The 16,608-nt window shown below is 47.8% G+C and overlaps 1 protein-coding gene and 1 non-coding gene across 2 annotated transcripts in view; one reads left to right on the plus strand and one right to left on the minus strand.

The window, feature by feature from the left end:
- The window catches only part of LOC136620288 (complement factor H-related protein 2-like), a 52,098-nt gene that overhangs the window by 6,066 nt on the left and 29,424 nt on the right, over nt 1-16,608 (plus strand). Inside the window, exon 2 of the mRNA XM_066594989.1 lies at nt 3,129-3,311. Within this exon, the coding sequence (XP_066451086.1) occupies nt 3,129-3,311 (183 nt within the window). The remainder of the gene's footprint in view (nt 1-3,128; nt 3,312-16,608) is intronic.
- LOC136622680 (small nucleolar RNA SNORA17) lies at nt 14,100-14,214 on the minus strand. The gene has a single exon (XR_010791872.1). It is a non-coding gene; the product is annotated as a small nucleolar RNA SNORA17 (small nucleolar RNA).

A 16,608-nucleotide genomic window follows, 5' to 3' on the forward strand; every position in this document is an offset into this window, starting at 1 on the left:
GTGCTTTTCCAGCGGAATTCTCGTGGAATTTCGGTGCGGCCATTCAGTGTGAATTCCGCTAGAAATCTGTCCAGTGTGAACCCAGCCTCATACTTACAGCATGGATGTCCTTTCTGCACTCAAGTAGCTCCCTGCTGCTGTCCGTGGTCCTGAAGAGCTGAAGCAGGAGATAGAGAATAGCTCATGGGGTGAGAGACCCAACTCTGCTGACAGAGAGGAGGCTGAGGAGATCCCAGCCCTTAGCTCACACTGAGAGTCTGCTGCAGTCTGTGGAGCCCTTCCAAGGACCCTCCAGGCAGAGTCTCCCTTACAACACCAGCCTGGAAGGAATCCTATGAGGTGGAATGGCTCTGTGCTGTGTGTTAGGCCTGGCTCCAAAATAGGGGCGGGGTCTTGTGCTCGACTGAAACCAGAGAGCAGTAGCATAGCAAGGGAAATCTCACCTGGCCCTGTACCAGTTAGGGAGCTCCCCTGTTGCCTTGATGGAAGTAGCGGAGATGTGGTTGCCTGGTGTCCTAAAGCGGGTCGGTCTGGAGATCAACACAGCAGAAGGAACAGACGGCAACTGGCCTGTCCTGCAGCATGGAGGAGGGAGTCGCTGAGGACATCAGTGGTGGCTTTGGGATCAGCAGTTTCGTCGCAGGCGGTCAGGATGTCGGAGGTTCCTCATGAGTTTGCAGAGAAAGTGGAGACATCTCATCAGGATACAGAGTGAGCGACTGGTGAGATCACAGCTCCTACACAGCCTGTGTGAGTACATGTCTATGTTATGTCTGCACAATTTTGAGAATCGTATGGCGCTCGCAGGCGTCGGGTTAGGTCGGGGGTACAGAACTGCAGCATTCGGCTTAAATGTGCACGGTAGTGGGGAGCATTTGATGGTCTATTTGGGAAAGTGTGTGAGAGGTGTTTAATAGATATGAGAGAGGACCTGAGTCAAGTTTAGGGGGTACTCCCTTGTCAATTTTGGCTTGGACGACCCCATTGACAAGTATAAGGGTAGCATTCCTTGTGGGTGTCCGGTGGCGGACAAATCAGCAGATGTCGGGTGTGACAGTGGCGGTACAGATGGGAAAAGATGGAGATACGATACGATTAGATAACAGAGCGGAGGGGGAGGTTTATGTGTGTTTTGAGAGTCCGCTGGGAGCGCATTTAAAAAAAAATTGGTGGGATGAATATGTGGAGATTATCTCTCTCCTCCCTTTGAAGAAATGTAATTTGTTTAAGGAGAGGAGGACGGAATCCAAAAGGGATGAAGAGAAGATTGTGCTTGATCCCGTAGACATTTACAAATCGGGTTGCATTCTTCGTCATCTTAGCCTGCATTATCGGTGAAAAGGCGCTGCAAAATTGTTCCCCATGGTTTTGTTATATGGATGCGATAGTGGTAGATTGTGCCGCATAAGTCGTTGAGCAATGCAAGGTGGCTGGACAGGTTGAATAAAGCACAGGTAAAACATAAACAGCGATTTCAGTTTTGGTAGCTCTTAATGGGGGGGTTGGCCTTTAGGCATGTGGATTTGGAAGCTGGACATGGGAATTATTTTGAGGAGTGGCGGTGTCCATGCAGTGGGCATGGACCTATGATCATTGGCGATCCAAAAGGGGATCGAGAGAGCCTTGGTGTCATAGGGTGCATTACAGGCTTGAGGTTGTCCAGCCCTGCTCACTGTGGCAGGTGGGGAGGGTCCTTCGAGTCCCTTATAAAATTGGTTGGGGAGAAGGCAGGGCATGGATAGTCACCTTCCCTCATTTTATTAGATGGTTGTTGTTGGGTCTTTCACCTCTTGGCTCTGACAGGAAAGTTTTGCAGACATGGTGGAGTGTATAGCCTTGTAAAGGCTAGTGGTATCTCTGAGTCAGTTGGAGTGCAGCTGGAGGCAATTGTGATATTTCCCTTTAAATGGTGAGGTGACAGATTTTGGGGCTCTAAGGATCTCCCATATGTTGGTGGATGGTGAAAATCAATGAGTTTATGGTTAAATTGGGTTAATTTATGTAAATTATCTGTAATAAAATGGCTGCTGTGGCCAAATTACCCAAAATTAACGAGTGATAGTCATTTTTTGGGATGTAGTGGGGGTGGGGTAGTAATTGGAAGAATGAGGTCAGAAGGCTACAGCTGGTAACGACTCTGGTATACCTGGGTCATGGATCTGAGTAATGCATTTTGAGTAATGTAATGAGGAGTACTGAACAGCCAGTATAATGTGTGACGCTTATATATAAAACGCTGGACCTTTTTGTTTGTGCTGTATACAAATCCATAGTTCCAGTCCGACTTGAGTGAAATTTCATATGAGCGTTCTTTAGCACCAGGCGATGAATACTGCCATAATTAAAAATTGAAAATCAACTACTTCTCCTGTAATTTTTGTTGCCAATAGCAACTAATCACAGCTCAGCTTTCATTTCTTATACTGCTGAGGTAGTCGGACATGCGCAGCACAGTTTTTTCTTATAATTTTTTAAAAAATCTCGGCTTTTCCCGCGTCATCACCTAGCAAATCCACGGAATGGCCGTGAGCTGGATGGCATTGACTTCAATGGAAGCCATCTGTGCGGAATCTGCGATTTATTTATTTATTTATTTTTTTTGGTCGTGAGCAGAAAATTGCTTTCCACTCATGAAGAGGAAAAAGCATTTTGTCATAGCATGCTATGAGCAGTATTTGCTGCGGAATCCGGAGGCGGAACCCGCTCCGGATTCGGCAATACAAATCCACCCGTGTGCAACTAGCTTAAGAGTGTATATTCCAGGACTGCTCATCATAAAATTGCTGTACAATGCACAGGTATATCAACTAGTGAACTAGATTTTTCTTAGCCTCCTAAGGGATCAGTCAGACGGGCGTTTATTCACGCATAAAAAAGATTGCACTGCGCGCATTTAAAAAAAAAATGCGTGACCGTGTCCATTGCCACCGATATGTTCTATCTTTTGTAGGTGCAAATTTTTTGTGCATGTAAAATTCGGAAACGTGACCGCTGCCATTGAAAAGCATTGTTTCTATATAGATGCGGATTGCAAACGCACAAAACATGCGCACATAAAAACGCCCGTCTGACTGAGCCCTTTTCATACAGAGAAGACTTTATTTTATATCTATTTTCTCTCATTGTAGAACGCTGTCCAAAGCCTGGGGGAATTGAAGGAGCTCGATTAGAAGGTGAATGGAAAGAAGAAACCTACCCACCTGGCAAGATAGCAAATTATGCTTGCCTCCCAGGATACGCCCAGGATGCACCCATTAAAATGGCATGTGTTGAAGGCACTTGGTGGCCTATTGCTAAAGGTCAATGCAAAGGTAACTCAAAGCTAAACTTTTTACATTCTTCAGTGCTTTGTGAGTAAGAATGAATAAATATTAACCCCTTCCCGCTCCATGACGTATTGGTACGTCATAGAGCGGCAGCGTATGTATGAAGAGAGGTTGCGGGGCAACTTCTCTTCATACAGCGCGGGCATCAGTTGTTTATAACAGCGGACACCCGTGGACAATAGCCGCTATCGGCCGTTCGGCCGATCGCAGCTAATACCCATTTAAATGCCGCTGTCAATTCCGACAGCGGCATTTAAATTCCCTGAACGATGTTCGGGGGTCCCGCACGGCCCCCCCGCGGTGAGATCGGGGGAGCCGTGCAGGTGTCATGGCAGCCGGGGGCCTTCTGAAAGGCCCCAGGGCTGCCTTACTAGACTGCCTATCAAGCCATCCCTGTGGGGTGGCTTGATAGACTGCCTGTTAAATGGCAGTATGACATAATGCTATAGCTTTACGTCATACTGCAGGAGCGATCAAAGCATCGCATGTTAAAGTCCCCCAGGGGGACTTTAAAGTAAAGTTTAAAAAAATCAATAAAGTTTTTTTAATTGTGAAAAAAAAAGTTATAAAAGTTTAAATCACCCCCCTTTTGCGATATCTAGTATTAAAAAATATAAATAATAAAATAAAAATATGTATTTGGTATCGCCGCATCCGTAAAAGTCCCATCTATCAAAGTAGCACATTATTTTTCCTGCACGGTGAACGTCGTCTGAAAAAAAAATAAAGAACGCCAGATATGCACTTTTTTAGTTACCCTGTCTCCCAGACAAAAACGCAATAAAAAGCGATCAAAAAGTGGTATGTATTCCAAATTGGTACTATCAAAAACTACAGGACCTCCCACAAAAAATGAGCCCTCGCTCAACTACGTCGACAGAAAAATAAAAAATGTATTACTTTTACAAAATGACCACAGAAAATAATTGTAAAAAATTAAATGTCTTTGAAAAAAAAAAGAGTAGTACAGTAAAAAAAAACCTATACAAGTTTGGTATCATAGCAATCGTACCAACCCGTAGAATACAGTTATCATGTTGCTTTTGTTGCTGTTTGTGCGCCGTAGAAACAAGACGCACTAAAAGATGGCGAAATGTCGTGTTTTTTTTTCATTTTACTCCACTTACATTTTTTTAAATGTTTTTTTGTACATTTTATGGTACTTTAAATAGCACCATTGAAAAATACAACTTGTCCCGCAAAAAACAAGCCCCCATACAGCGACACCGATGGATAAATAAAGGAGTTACGATTTTTTTTGAAGGAGGGAGGAAAAAACGAAAATGGAAAAAGAAAAAGGGGCCGCGTCATTAGGGGTTAAAGGGGTTGTCTGAGATAGGATCTTCACATGGGACAGAATTGTCTGCAGGATTCAGTGCAGATGTGGATTTTGCTGTGTTTTTAACTGCGGAATATGTTCTGCTGAACATTTTGCAGAATTTCTAGCATTTTTTTTTCTGTAGACTTTAGTTGAAGCATTACATCTCCTCCTTTTTTGAAATCCGCAACAATAATTCTGCAAGACATCCTGTGACAGCCAATCATAGGCAGCTCTCGCCTGTCATTTATTCAGCGAGAGCTGCCTGTGATTGACTAAGGTGCTCAGCCAATCAAAAGCAGCTGTCTATGATTGTCTGAGCATCTCAGCCAATTAGAAGTAGCTCATTCAGCAGGCAGGGATTTTAAATCCTCGCCTGTACAAAGAACTGCATTGAAGAGTCGGGGACAGGGCAGAGAGGGCGCGTCTGAGCCCCGGCAGCTGAAGGAAGGTATGCTTCTTTTTTTTTTTTCAATTTTTAACACTACTTTGCCTTTTTTTTTTCCAGGAAAGGGCTTATATTTAAAGCTCTTCCCTGAAAAACAATTACAGGATGCCAGCAGCTGGATCCCCTACCGCAGCTGTCATCTGTGACAGCTGTGGTAGAGAATTCTTTATTTCCCGCAGGGATGAAGAATTCCTTTGCCACGTGTCGCAGATGTGACACGTGCAGCAGGGAATTCTTTTTGCCCGCGGGGATGAAGAAAACATCTTCCGCATGCGGGAGATGTGTTCTTCATCCCTGCGGGGGACACGGCAGCGGCAGACAGGTAAGTATATTTTTATTTTATTTTTACACTAAAGATTCTGTTTTTCAGGGAAGAGCTTAGATTTAAAGCTCTTCCCTGAAAACAATCACGGGGTGCCGGCATATTATTGTCTTCAATAGAGCCGCCAGCAGTAGCCGCAGCTCCATTTCTGACAATGCGTGTATTCCCTATGGTGCATGCATGTCTTATCTTTGCAAGCGCACGCCTTTCTAATATCTAATCTGTGTCTCCTCCCTTTCAGTTTCATCCCATTGCTTCTGGTCTTTCCTCGTGCAAATGAGAATAGGGCTGATCCCTTCGCACTGTGACAGCCCTTCAGATATTTGTAGACAGCTATTAAGTCTCCTCTCAGCCTTCTTTTTTCCAAGCTAAACATTCCCAGATCCTTTAACCGTTTCTCATAGTACATGATTTGCAGACCACTCATCATCTTGGTAACTCGTCTATAAACTTTCATCCAGCTTGTCAGTCTTTTTTAAAGTGGGGTGCTCAAAACTGGACACTATATTCCAGATGAGGTCAGACTAAGGAAGAGTAGTGGGGGATAATTACTTCATGTGATCTAGACTAAATGCCTCTCTTAAAACATTTCAGAATTGTGTTTGCCTTTTTGGCTGCTGCATCATATTGTTGACTCATGTTCAGTCTGTGATCTATTAGTATACTTAAGTCTTTTTCCCATGTGCTGCTGCTTAGCCGAATTCCTCCCATTCTGTATGTGCTTTTTTTCATTTTTCTTGCCCAGATGTAAGACTTTGCATTTCTCCTTGTTGAATACTATTGTCAGAACCGGCAACTCTCGGGGCCGCCGTGCCCGCACCACCGGTCCGGCCACCCGGGGTACAGGAGCACGGCGCAGAGGTACCCCGGTTCTTGTGATCTCCCCGGGCCGCTGTAAGACTGGTCGCCGCCGGGTTGCTAGGGAGGCAGCTGGTGCTTCTAGTCGCTTGACTACCAGGCTGGCTTCCCTGGTAACTGTCTGTGCAGTGAGACTGGGGGCGTGCCCCCAGCACCGCCCTGATTAGCCCTGCTGCTGTCAGGCTCCCCGCCCCAATCAGCTTCTGGGGCGGGAGCGCTGACAGCATTTAAATAGGTGTGTTTTCCTCTCAGGCCTTGCCAGTGTTAGTTTGGTCTTCCAGCTGCACCCGCGTATTCTTTTGACTCCTGTTTGTGACCCCGGCTTTCCTGACCTCTGCTTTTGGACCTTGACTACGTTTTTGCCTGACCCCCCTGTACTGCGTACCCTCCTGTTGCCGACCCGGATTGTCTGACCATTCTACCGTTGTTTGTCTTCAGTGTCTGTTTGCCTTCCCGTGTCCCGCTTCCCTAGTGAGGGTAGGGACCGCCGCCCAGTTGTCGCCCTGGGGGTTAGCCCAGGGGGGCAAGTAGGCAGGGACAGGGGTTGCGGGATATCTCAGGGACCCCCATATCCCGGACACTGTCCTGACAGTAACACTGGCCGAACGAAGGTCAGACCCTTGCATCCGCCCGGCAACTCTGAACCCCTCGATGGAGGCCATGGCAGCTTTAGCGAACCAGGTCCAGTTCCTTACGAACCTTGCCCAGGACCTAACAGCCCGCTTGCAGCGACAGGAACAAGCGGCAGCTGCAGGTCCCATGCAGCCCCCTTCCGCTCCAGGAACAATGACAGAACCTCGAGCCACGCTTCCGGATTGTTTCTCCGGAGAGAGAAGTCAGTTTTTCGCATTTAGAGAGAGCTGCAAGCTCTACTTTGATCTCCGCCCCCACTCCTCTGGTACTGAATACCAGAAAGTGGGAATTGTAATTACCCGCCTGAGGGGAGAGCCCCAAAATTGGGCTTTCTCATTACCTGCTGGCTCTCCCGCCCGACTATCCCTTGACGCCTTTTTTTCCGCCTTGGGTCAAATTTATGACGAACCCGACCGTGCCGGCTACGCAGTCTCCAAGCTTCTGGCCCTGCGCCAGGGTTGCAAGATGGCGGAGGACTACTGTTCCCAATTCCGCCAGCACTGTACAGAATCCGGGTGGAATGATGCCGCCCTAAAAGACCTATTTTTGACCGGTCTGTCTGAGGGTCTTAAGGACCTACTCGTGGCCCACCCGGAGCCAAGAACCCTGGAGCAAGCCATGTCGCTGGCTATTCGGGCTGACCGACGTTTGAGGGCCAGACACGCCGCTCGGACCACTCCACTCCCCACGCCCACTTCTTCTACTGACCCGACTTTTCCACCTCCCACCACCGAGGCCATGGAGCTGGGAGCCATGAACCCCAAGCAACGACGGGAAAATCGCCTGAAGAAGAACCTCTGCTTCTACTGTGGGGAGCCGGGTCACCGCATTGCAACCTGCGCCAAGAAGCCATGGCAGGGAAAACGTCCGCTCCTAGGCAGTTGTCCGGAGGACTGTCTAGGAGCCAAGGTACTCCCTGTGTTATCCAAAATGTTATTGCCTTGCACCCTAGAATTTCATGCTTTCCACCGTACTGGGCAAGCCTTTGTTGATTCTGGGGCTGCGGCGAATTTCGTTAACTTTAATTTCGTTGCTCAACTGTCCGGGGTTTTTTTACGTTTAGAGACCCCGATTCTGGTTTCAGGAGTGGACTCCACCCCCTTGCAAGCAGGGGTGGTTCATCTGGTTACCCCTGAAGTAAGGTTTACGATAGGAGCCTTACACGTGGAAACCTGCACCTTTCTAGTGATGAGAGATTTGTCTGTGGACGTCGTCCTAGGCCTCCCCTGGCTCCGGGAGCACAACCCGGTAGTAAATTGGGACACGTTGGAACTGGTAAAGTGGGGTCCCCGCTGTGCCAACCACCTTTGTGCGGTGAAGGTGGGAATCTCCACCTGCGAGGGGACCCCCCTACCAGATTACCTCTCCGAGTTTTCTGACGTGTTCTCCAAACAATTATCTGAAGCTCTGCCCCCTCATAGGGAATGGGACTGTAAAATAGACTTGATTCCTGGGGCCAAACTTCCTAAGGGCCGCATTTATAACGTTACGGTTCCTGAGAGAGAATCCATGAGGGACTATATCCAGGACAGCCTGGCCAAGGGGCACATCCGGCCCTCAGAATCCCCGGTGGGTGCCGGGTTTTTCTTCGTTGAGAAGAAGGATGGGGGCCTCCGGCCCTGTATTGACTATAGAGAGCTAAACAAAATCACAGTACGAAACCAGTATGCCCTTCCACTCATTCCTGACCTCCTCAACCAGGTCGCTGGTGCCCGATGGTTTTCTAAACTTGATCTCAGGGGAGCATACAACCTCATCCGCATTCGGGAGGGGGATGAGTGGAAAACCGCCTTCAATACGCCCCTCGGGCATTTTGAATACCTAGTTATGCCTTTTGGATTGTGTAACGCCCCCGCCATTTTTCAGGGGTACATGAACTCAGTGTTTCAGGATATCATGGGGGTGTTCGTGGTTGTATATCTAGACGACATTTTGATTTTTTCCTCCGACTTGCCAAGTCACCATACTCACGTTCAGACTGTACTAGCTCGACTCAGACATAACAAGCTGTTTGCTAAACTCGAGAAATGTGTGTTCGGGGTACAAAAGATATCATTTTTGGGGTATATCATCACGCCATGCGACTTCCAGATGGATCCTGAAAAGGTGAAAGCCATCACGGAGTGGGCCCAGCCAGGGTCGTTGAAAGCCCTTCAACGCTTCCTCGGCTTCGCCAACTACTATCGCAAATTCATCAAAGACTTCTCCGTGGTGGCTAAACCTCTAACGGACCTCACCAGAAAGGGGGCTGATGTGAGGACCTGGTCTTCTGAGGCTCTGAGGGCCTTCGATACCCTAAAGGCGGCGTTCTCTTCTGCACCTGTCCTAGTACAACCAGATCTGTCCAGCCCTTTTTTGGTGGAAGTAGATGCCTCTGAGTTTGGTGTGGGAGCGGTACTGTCCCAAGGTCCCTCCACTCTCACCAACCTCAGACCATGTGCCTATTTTTCTAGGAAGTTTTCTTCCACCGAACGGAACTATGATATAGGCAACCGGGAATTGCTGGCGATTAAGTGGGCTTTCGAAGAGTGGAGACATTTTTTGGAAGGTGCCCATCACCAGATCACGGTACTCACAGACCATAAAAACCTCACCTATCTAGATTCCGCTAAGAGGTTAAATGCTCGGCAAGCCCGCTGGGCCTTGTTCTTCTCTCGGTTCAATTTTGTTGTTACCTATAGACCCGGTTCTAAGAATGTCAAGGCTGATGCCCTGTCTAGGAGCTTTGGTTCTCCGGAACCTGCCGAGCCGGAGCCTGAGAGCATTCTCTCCCCTGGGGTGGTCCTCGCTGCTGTCTCCTCCGACCTTTCACCTCTCATTCACGCCGCTCAACAATCTGCTCCTGAAGCCCTTCCGGAAGGCAAATTATTTGTCCCATTGTCACTGAGATTGAAAGTGTTAGAGGAGACACACGCTTCTGTCCTAGCTGGACACCCCGGCATCAGGGGTACGCTGGAGTTAGTATCCAGACTCTATTGGTGGCCACACATGGCCAAGGAGGTACGGGTATTTGTGTCCGCGTGCCCGGTTTGCGCAAGGGGGAAGAATCTCAGGAGACGTCCTGAGGGTCCTCTTCTTCCCTTGCCCATTCCGTCCAGGCCATGGTCCCATTTGTCCATGGATTTTATTACTGATCTGCCATCCTCGCTGGGGAATACGGTCATCTGGGTAATAGTAGACCGTTTCTCTAAAATGTCACATTTTGTTCCGCTTTGCAAGTTGCCTAACGCCAAACTTCTGTCTGAAATGTTCATCAAGGAGATTGTTCGGTTACATGGGATCCCCGAGGACATTGTGTCAGATAGAGGGGTTCAGTTCGTCGCTCGCTTCTGGCGAGCCTTCTGTAAAAATCTAAACGTAAATTTGTCCTTCTCCTCCGCTTTCCATCCCGAGAGTAACGGACAAACGGAACGAATGAACCAAGAACTTATCCAGTATCTGCGACTGTTTGTCTCTGATAACCAGTATCAGTGGGCCAACTACTTACCTCTCGCCGAATTTGCTATCAACAACCATGTTAACTCGTCGACCCAATTGTCACCTTTTTTTTGTAACTATGGGTTTCATCCCCGGTTCTCGCTTTCCACTCCTGTGGTCTCGAACAATCCGGCCGCCGACATATCCTCTGAGGAACTGTGCACAGTATGGGCCCAGGTTCGTAAGAACCTTCAGGGTTCCCAAGAGAAACTGCGTAAATACGCAAATAAAAGATGTACCATCTCTGCACCTTTTGTAGTCGGGGAGCAAGTTTTGTTGTCTTCCAAGAATCTGAGACTCAAGGTTCCCTCCCTGAAACTTGCTCCTCGGTTCATTGGCCCATTTACTGTTTCTCAGGTCATCAACCCGGTGTCATATAAGTTGGCACTTCCTGACCCCTGGAAGGTCCACAAGGTTTTTCACAAAAGCTTACTTAAGAAGTATGTGACTCCAGTTCTACCCACCCAGAACCCGCCTCCTCCTTCTCTGGTACAGGGGGAACTGGAGTATGAAGTAGAAAGGCTGGTGGATGCCCGACGGGTTAGAGGTATGCTGCAGTACCTGGTCCACTGGAGAGGATTTGGCCCTGAGGATAGGACGTGGGTCCCTGCCAGGGACGTTCATGCGCCACGCCTAGTCCAGGCATTCCACAGGGCTTTCCCGCTTAAGCCCGCACCTGGCCATGGGGGTCCGGTGTCCCCCCGTAGAAGGGGGGGTACTGTCAGAACCGGCAACTCTCGGGGCCGCCGTGCCCGCACCACCGGTCCGGCCACCCGGGGTACAGGAGCACGGCGCAGAGGTACCCCGGTTCTTGTGATCTCCCCGGGCCGCTGTAAGACTGGTCGCCGCCGGGTTGCTAGGGAGGCAGCTGGTGCTTCTAGTCGCTTGACTACCAGGCTGGCTTCCCTGGTAACTGTCTGTGCAGTGAGACTGGGGGCGTGCCCCCAGCACCGCCCTGATTAGCCCTGCTGCTGTCAGGCTCCCCGCCCCAATCAGCTTCTGGGGCGGGAGCGCTGACAGCATTTAAATAGGTGTGTTTTCCTCTCAGGCCTTGCCAGTGTTAGTTTGGTCTTCCAGCTGCACCCGCGTATTCTTTTGACTCCTGTTTGTGACCCCGGCTTTCCTGACCTCTGCTTTTGGACCTTGACTACGTTTTTGCCTGACCCCCCTGTACTGCGTACCCTCCTGTTGCCGACCCGGATTGTCTGACCATTCTACCGTTGTTTGTCTTCAGTGTCTGTTTGCCTTCCCGTGTCCCGCTTCCCTAGTGAGGGTAGGGACCGCCGCCCAGTTGTCGCCCTGGGGGTTAGCCCAGGGGGGCAAGTAGGCAGGGACAGGGGTTGCGGGATATCTCAGGGACCCCCATATCCCGGACACTGTCCTGACAACTATTTTGTTAGTTGCCGCCCACTGTTCAAGCTTTTCTAGATCTGTTTGAATACTCTCTCTCTCTCTTTCCTAGTGTTAGCTATCCCTCCTAGCTTTGTGTCATCGGCAAATTTGATCAGTTTTCCATCAATTCCCTCCTCCAGATCATTTATAAAAATGTTAAACAATACTGGGCCTAGGACAGAGCCTTGTGGTATCCCACATGATACATTCTTCCATTGGATGTGCAGTCATTTATGACCACTCTTTGAGTACAATCACTCAACCAGTTGTGAATCCACCTGACCGTTGCCTTGTCAATCCCATATTTGGTCATTTTTTCAGTAAGTATGGTAAGAGATACTTTGTCATATGCTTTACTGAAGTCAAGATCTACTATATCCACCGCATGTGCCTGATCAACCCATTGGGTGGTTCTGTCATAAAAGGAAATTAGATTCATCTGGCATGACTGTTTGTTACAAAGCTATGCTGGCTCTGGTTAATTACTCCATTTTTATCCAAGTACTTGCATACATGCTGTTTAATAATTTGTTCAAAGATCTTTCCCAGTATAGAAGTCAGACTAACAGGCCTGTAGTTTCCTGGATCCACCTTTATCACTTTTTTAAAGATAGGGACAACATTTGCCGTTTTCCAATCTTCTGGGACTTCTCCTGTTCTCCAAAAATTTTCAAAGATTATGGCGAGTGGTTCAGCAATTACCTCCGCTGCTTCCTTTAGTATCCTAGGATGAAATTCATCTGGACCTTCAGACTTGAATTCGTTTAAGTTAGCATTTAAGTCTACATTCTTTTATTCCCCCAATAGTACAGGGAAGATCAGTTGATGTTCCATCTACTATCTGAGAGAAAACGGATACAAAATAGGAATTTAAAAGTTCAGCCTTCTCAACATCATTTTTAACTAATTCACCATTTTCATCTTGTAAGTATCCAATAGAATATTTGACTTTTCGTTTGCTTTTGACATACCCATCCAAATCTTTTTTATATTGCTTTTGGCCTCTCTTGCAAGTCTCAATTCATTATTAGCTTTAGCTTTTCTGACACTTGCCCTACAGTTTCTGCAGACCGCATTATATTCTTCTTTATATATTCCCCCCTCATTCCATTTGAAAAATATATTTTTCTTCCTTTTTAACATTGTGCAAGTTCTGTGTTCATCCATCCTAGTCTCTTTTAATCTATCCTTCTTCCTTCTTTTAGGGATTGTTAATAGAGATGAGCGAACGGGTGAAAAGTATTCGGGGGCGCTATGGGTGAGCGGGGGGTTGCAGACGGGAGTGGGGGGAGAGGGAGAGAGAGTGGGCTCCCCCCTGTTCCCCCGCTGCTACCCCCGCTCCACCACACCACGCCCACCGGCGACCCCGAGTACTTTTCACCCGAGTAGTGAAGTACTCGAAAATCGCGGTGCTCGATTGCGAAATCGGCCTTACCGAGTACGTTCGCTCATCTCTAATTGTTAACGATTGTGCTTTGGGAATCTCATTTTGCAATATTTACCAACCTTCTTGGACATTTCTGTCCTTAACCCCTTCCCTCCCCATGACGTAAGGGCACGTCATGGGAGTGGGGTACTTCCCGCAAAATGACGTACCCTTACGTCATAGGGATAGCGCAAGATCATAGCAGATCTTGCGCTATCCCGCAGCGGGAGCCAGCTGTCACTGATAGCCGGCCTCCCGCTGCGACAACAGGGGGCATCTGAGATGCGCCCACCCGCTGTTAACCCCTTTCCTGACGCAATCTAAGTAATAATCGCGAGAGCCCGGCTGATTGCTATGGCAACAGGACACCAGATTCTGGCGTCCTATATTACCATAGCCTAAGATCGCTGTAATAAGCGATAAGACATGGCACGAGAGAAGTCCTGCCATGCCTTATCGTAGCGATCTGTAGTCCTGCTGTGTAAGTCCCTCAGGGGGATACAAATGGTGTAAAAAAAAAATAAAAAAAGAGAAAAATAAAGTACAAAAATAAAAATGTCAAAAAAAAGTTAAAAAAACCTTTTTTATGCTTTTTCTCATATTAGCATAAAAAAAGAAGAAGAAAAATAGAAAATCCCACATATTTGGTATCATACGTCCGTAGCAAAGTGTACAATAAATTGAACATGCTTTTTATCCTGCACGGCAAAAAGCGTTAAAAAAATGCTAAAAAACTGAGGCAAAATGCTAATTTTTAGCATTTTGCCTCCCAAAAAACGCAATAAGACCTGTCAGACGGGCGTTCTTTCACGCGATTTGCGCATGCGTCCGGCGATTTTTTAAAGCCATTGCTTTGCAATGGTATCGGACACGAGTACTTTTTATGCGCTCGTTCGATAAATTAGAGAACAGAAATCGCAGATCACACCTATCTGCGATCTGCGATTCCTGTTCTCTTCTCTATATGCGCTCAATGGGGCCGGCGGCAGCAGCGCCAACCCCATTGAGAACATATAGAAGACAAATCCTTCTTCTCTGCCACAGCTGTAACAGATGTGGCAGAGAAGAACAATGTTTGCCCATTGAATTCAATGGAGCCGGCAATACAGCCGGCTCCATTGAAAGCAATGGGCTGCCGGCGTGCGCGGGATGAATTGTCGGGAAGGGCTTAAATATATAAGCCCTTCCCTGCAATTCATCCAGAAATGTGTAAAAATATATATACACTCACCTTGTCCCGGCAGACGGAGTTCAGCACGGCAGGCCTGCATTGGGTGTGAAGGGGGTGTGAGTCAGACCTGCCCCTGATTGGCTCAGCGCTGAGCCAATCAGAGGCAGGTCTCACTCACACCCATTCATGAATTCATGAATGGGTGTGAGTGAGACCTGCCTCTGATTGGCTCAGCGCTGAGCCAATCAGGGGCAGGTCTGACTCTGCAGGCTGGCCGCGCTGAACTCCGTCTGCCGGGACAAGGTGAGTATATATATATATTTTTTTTTTTTTACACATTTCTGGATGAATTGCAGGGAAGGGCTTATATATTTAAGCCCTTCCCGACATTTCATCCGGCGCTCGCCCACAGCGCATTGCTTTCAATAGAGCCGGCTGTATTGCCGGCTCCATTGAATGCAATGCGCTGGACAGCTCCGGCCCGTTTCTAATGAAACGCGGCTAGGAGCAGATTTTCGGGCGATTTTTGGGCCCCGGTCACGTGATTTGCGGATGCGCATCCGTCATGCGATCCGCAAATCGCGCGAAAAAAAGCCCGTGTGACTAAGGCATAAAAGTGATTTAAAAAATGTATGTACCCCTAAATGGCACCCATAAATACTGCCGCTCGCCTCGCAAAAAATAAGCCCTCACAGAGCTCCGTCCATGGAAAACTAAAAAAGTTACAGGACTTTGAATGCAGCAATTTACAAAAAAATAATAATTTCCAAAAAAAGGGCTTTTTATTGACGAAAAGTGGAAAAACCTAGAAACAATATAAGAATTTTGGTATCGTTGTAAACGTACTGTCCCACAGAAAAAAAATGTGTTGTATCATTTAGGGCTTATTCAGACGACCGTATATCGGCTTGGTTTTCATGCAGAGCCGATATACGGTGTCCTTGTCTGCAGGGGGGGGAGGATGGAAGAGCCAGGAGCAGGAACTGAGCTCCCGCCCCTTCCCTGCCCTTATTTGCAATGGGGCGGGGAGCGGAGCTAGCGCCGGGACTTAGCTCCGACCCTGTCTCACCCCCTCGCCAGGCGCTAAAAAAGTTTCAGGAAGGGAGATGGGTGACTGGACAGAATGGAAGATCGTATTGTTTAAATGGTTGTTACAATTGGGTGAAGTATTGAAAAACGTCCGTAACGGGTCCTATGAAAGGACCTTATTTTGAATAGTCTTTTCCTTGTCGTTCTTCACAGCATTATGTCCAGTTAAGTTGAACCAGGTGGATTGTTGTTGGGCAAGTTCAAGGGGCATGAATGTGTCTGTTCAATTGTTTGGATGTTCATAAAAAAGTCTCAGGAGTATTTGCAGGACCTTTACTGCGTCAGAATAGTTCCCTTTTCGTGCCTCATTCTTTTCGTGTAGCTGCGGCCACAGAGGTGGTTGGCTGAGGCTAGGATTCCAAAGTGGTAAAGAGGATCAGCAGACGGGAATCCGGGTGTTATAGGTCTTATATAATGCCGTATATATTATAAAGAAGATACAAGACAGGAGGGGGAATGTAATGGCAGCAGGAATGTAAAAAATATTGACGTTTTGTTAGGTGTTTGTGGTATTTTTGTCTAATGTTTTATAGATCATTGCCCAGCCCTAGTGTGCATACAGGACCATTCCTATGTATACTGTGGTGCAGAGAGGGCAAACATCCACCCGAACGTAAGACAGTGGGGGTTTTGCGCGGAGCATTACAGCAATAAGGTGGATAGGGTTCCATGGTATAGCATGGTGTAGAGTTCTTCCTGGGTTTCAGCATTTTGTGGGCTTGGGTAGGGTCCCAAATATTTTGGTGTTACACGTTGAAGGGGAATGATCTGGTGTGCAGGCCATTTTGGCAGCTTACTCAGGATATTACGACATTCTGCATCTCTTGATGTTGTTTCCAGGTTTAATAGTGGTGTGGTCGGAGATTGTGCAGCGTAAGTCTTGGTGCAATGCAAGGTCAGTGGACAGTTTGAATAAAGCACAGGTAAAAAAATAAACAGAGATTTCAGTTTTGGTGTCCATGCAGTGGGCTTTAACCTTTGATCATTGGCGATCCAAGAGGAGATCGAGAGAGCCTACGTGTTGTGGGGTACGTTACAGGCTTGAGGTGGTCCAGCCCTGCTCACTGTGGCAGGTGGGGGGTCCTTGGAGTCAGTTATAAAATTGGTTGGGGAGGAGGCAGGGTGTGGATAGCCACCTTCCCTCATTT

Source organism: Eleutherodactylus coqui, chromosome 3, assembly GCF_035609145.1.
Source record: "Eleutherodactylus coqui strain aEleCoq1 chromosome 3, aEleCoq1.hap1, whole genome shotgun sequence".
NCBI classification, from domain to species: Eukaryota; Metazoa; Chordata; class Amphibia; order Anura; family Eleutherodactylidae; genus Eleutherodactylus; species Eleutherodactylus coqui.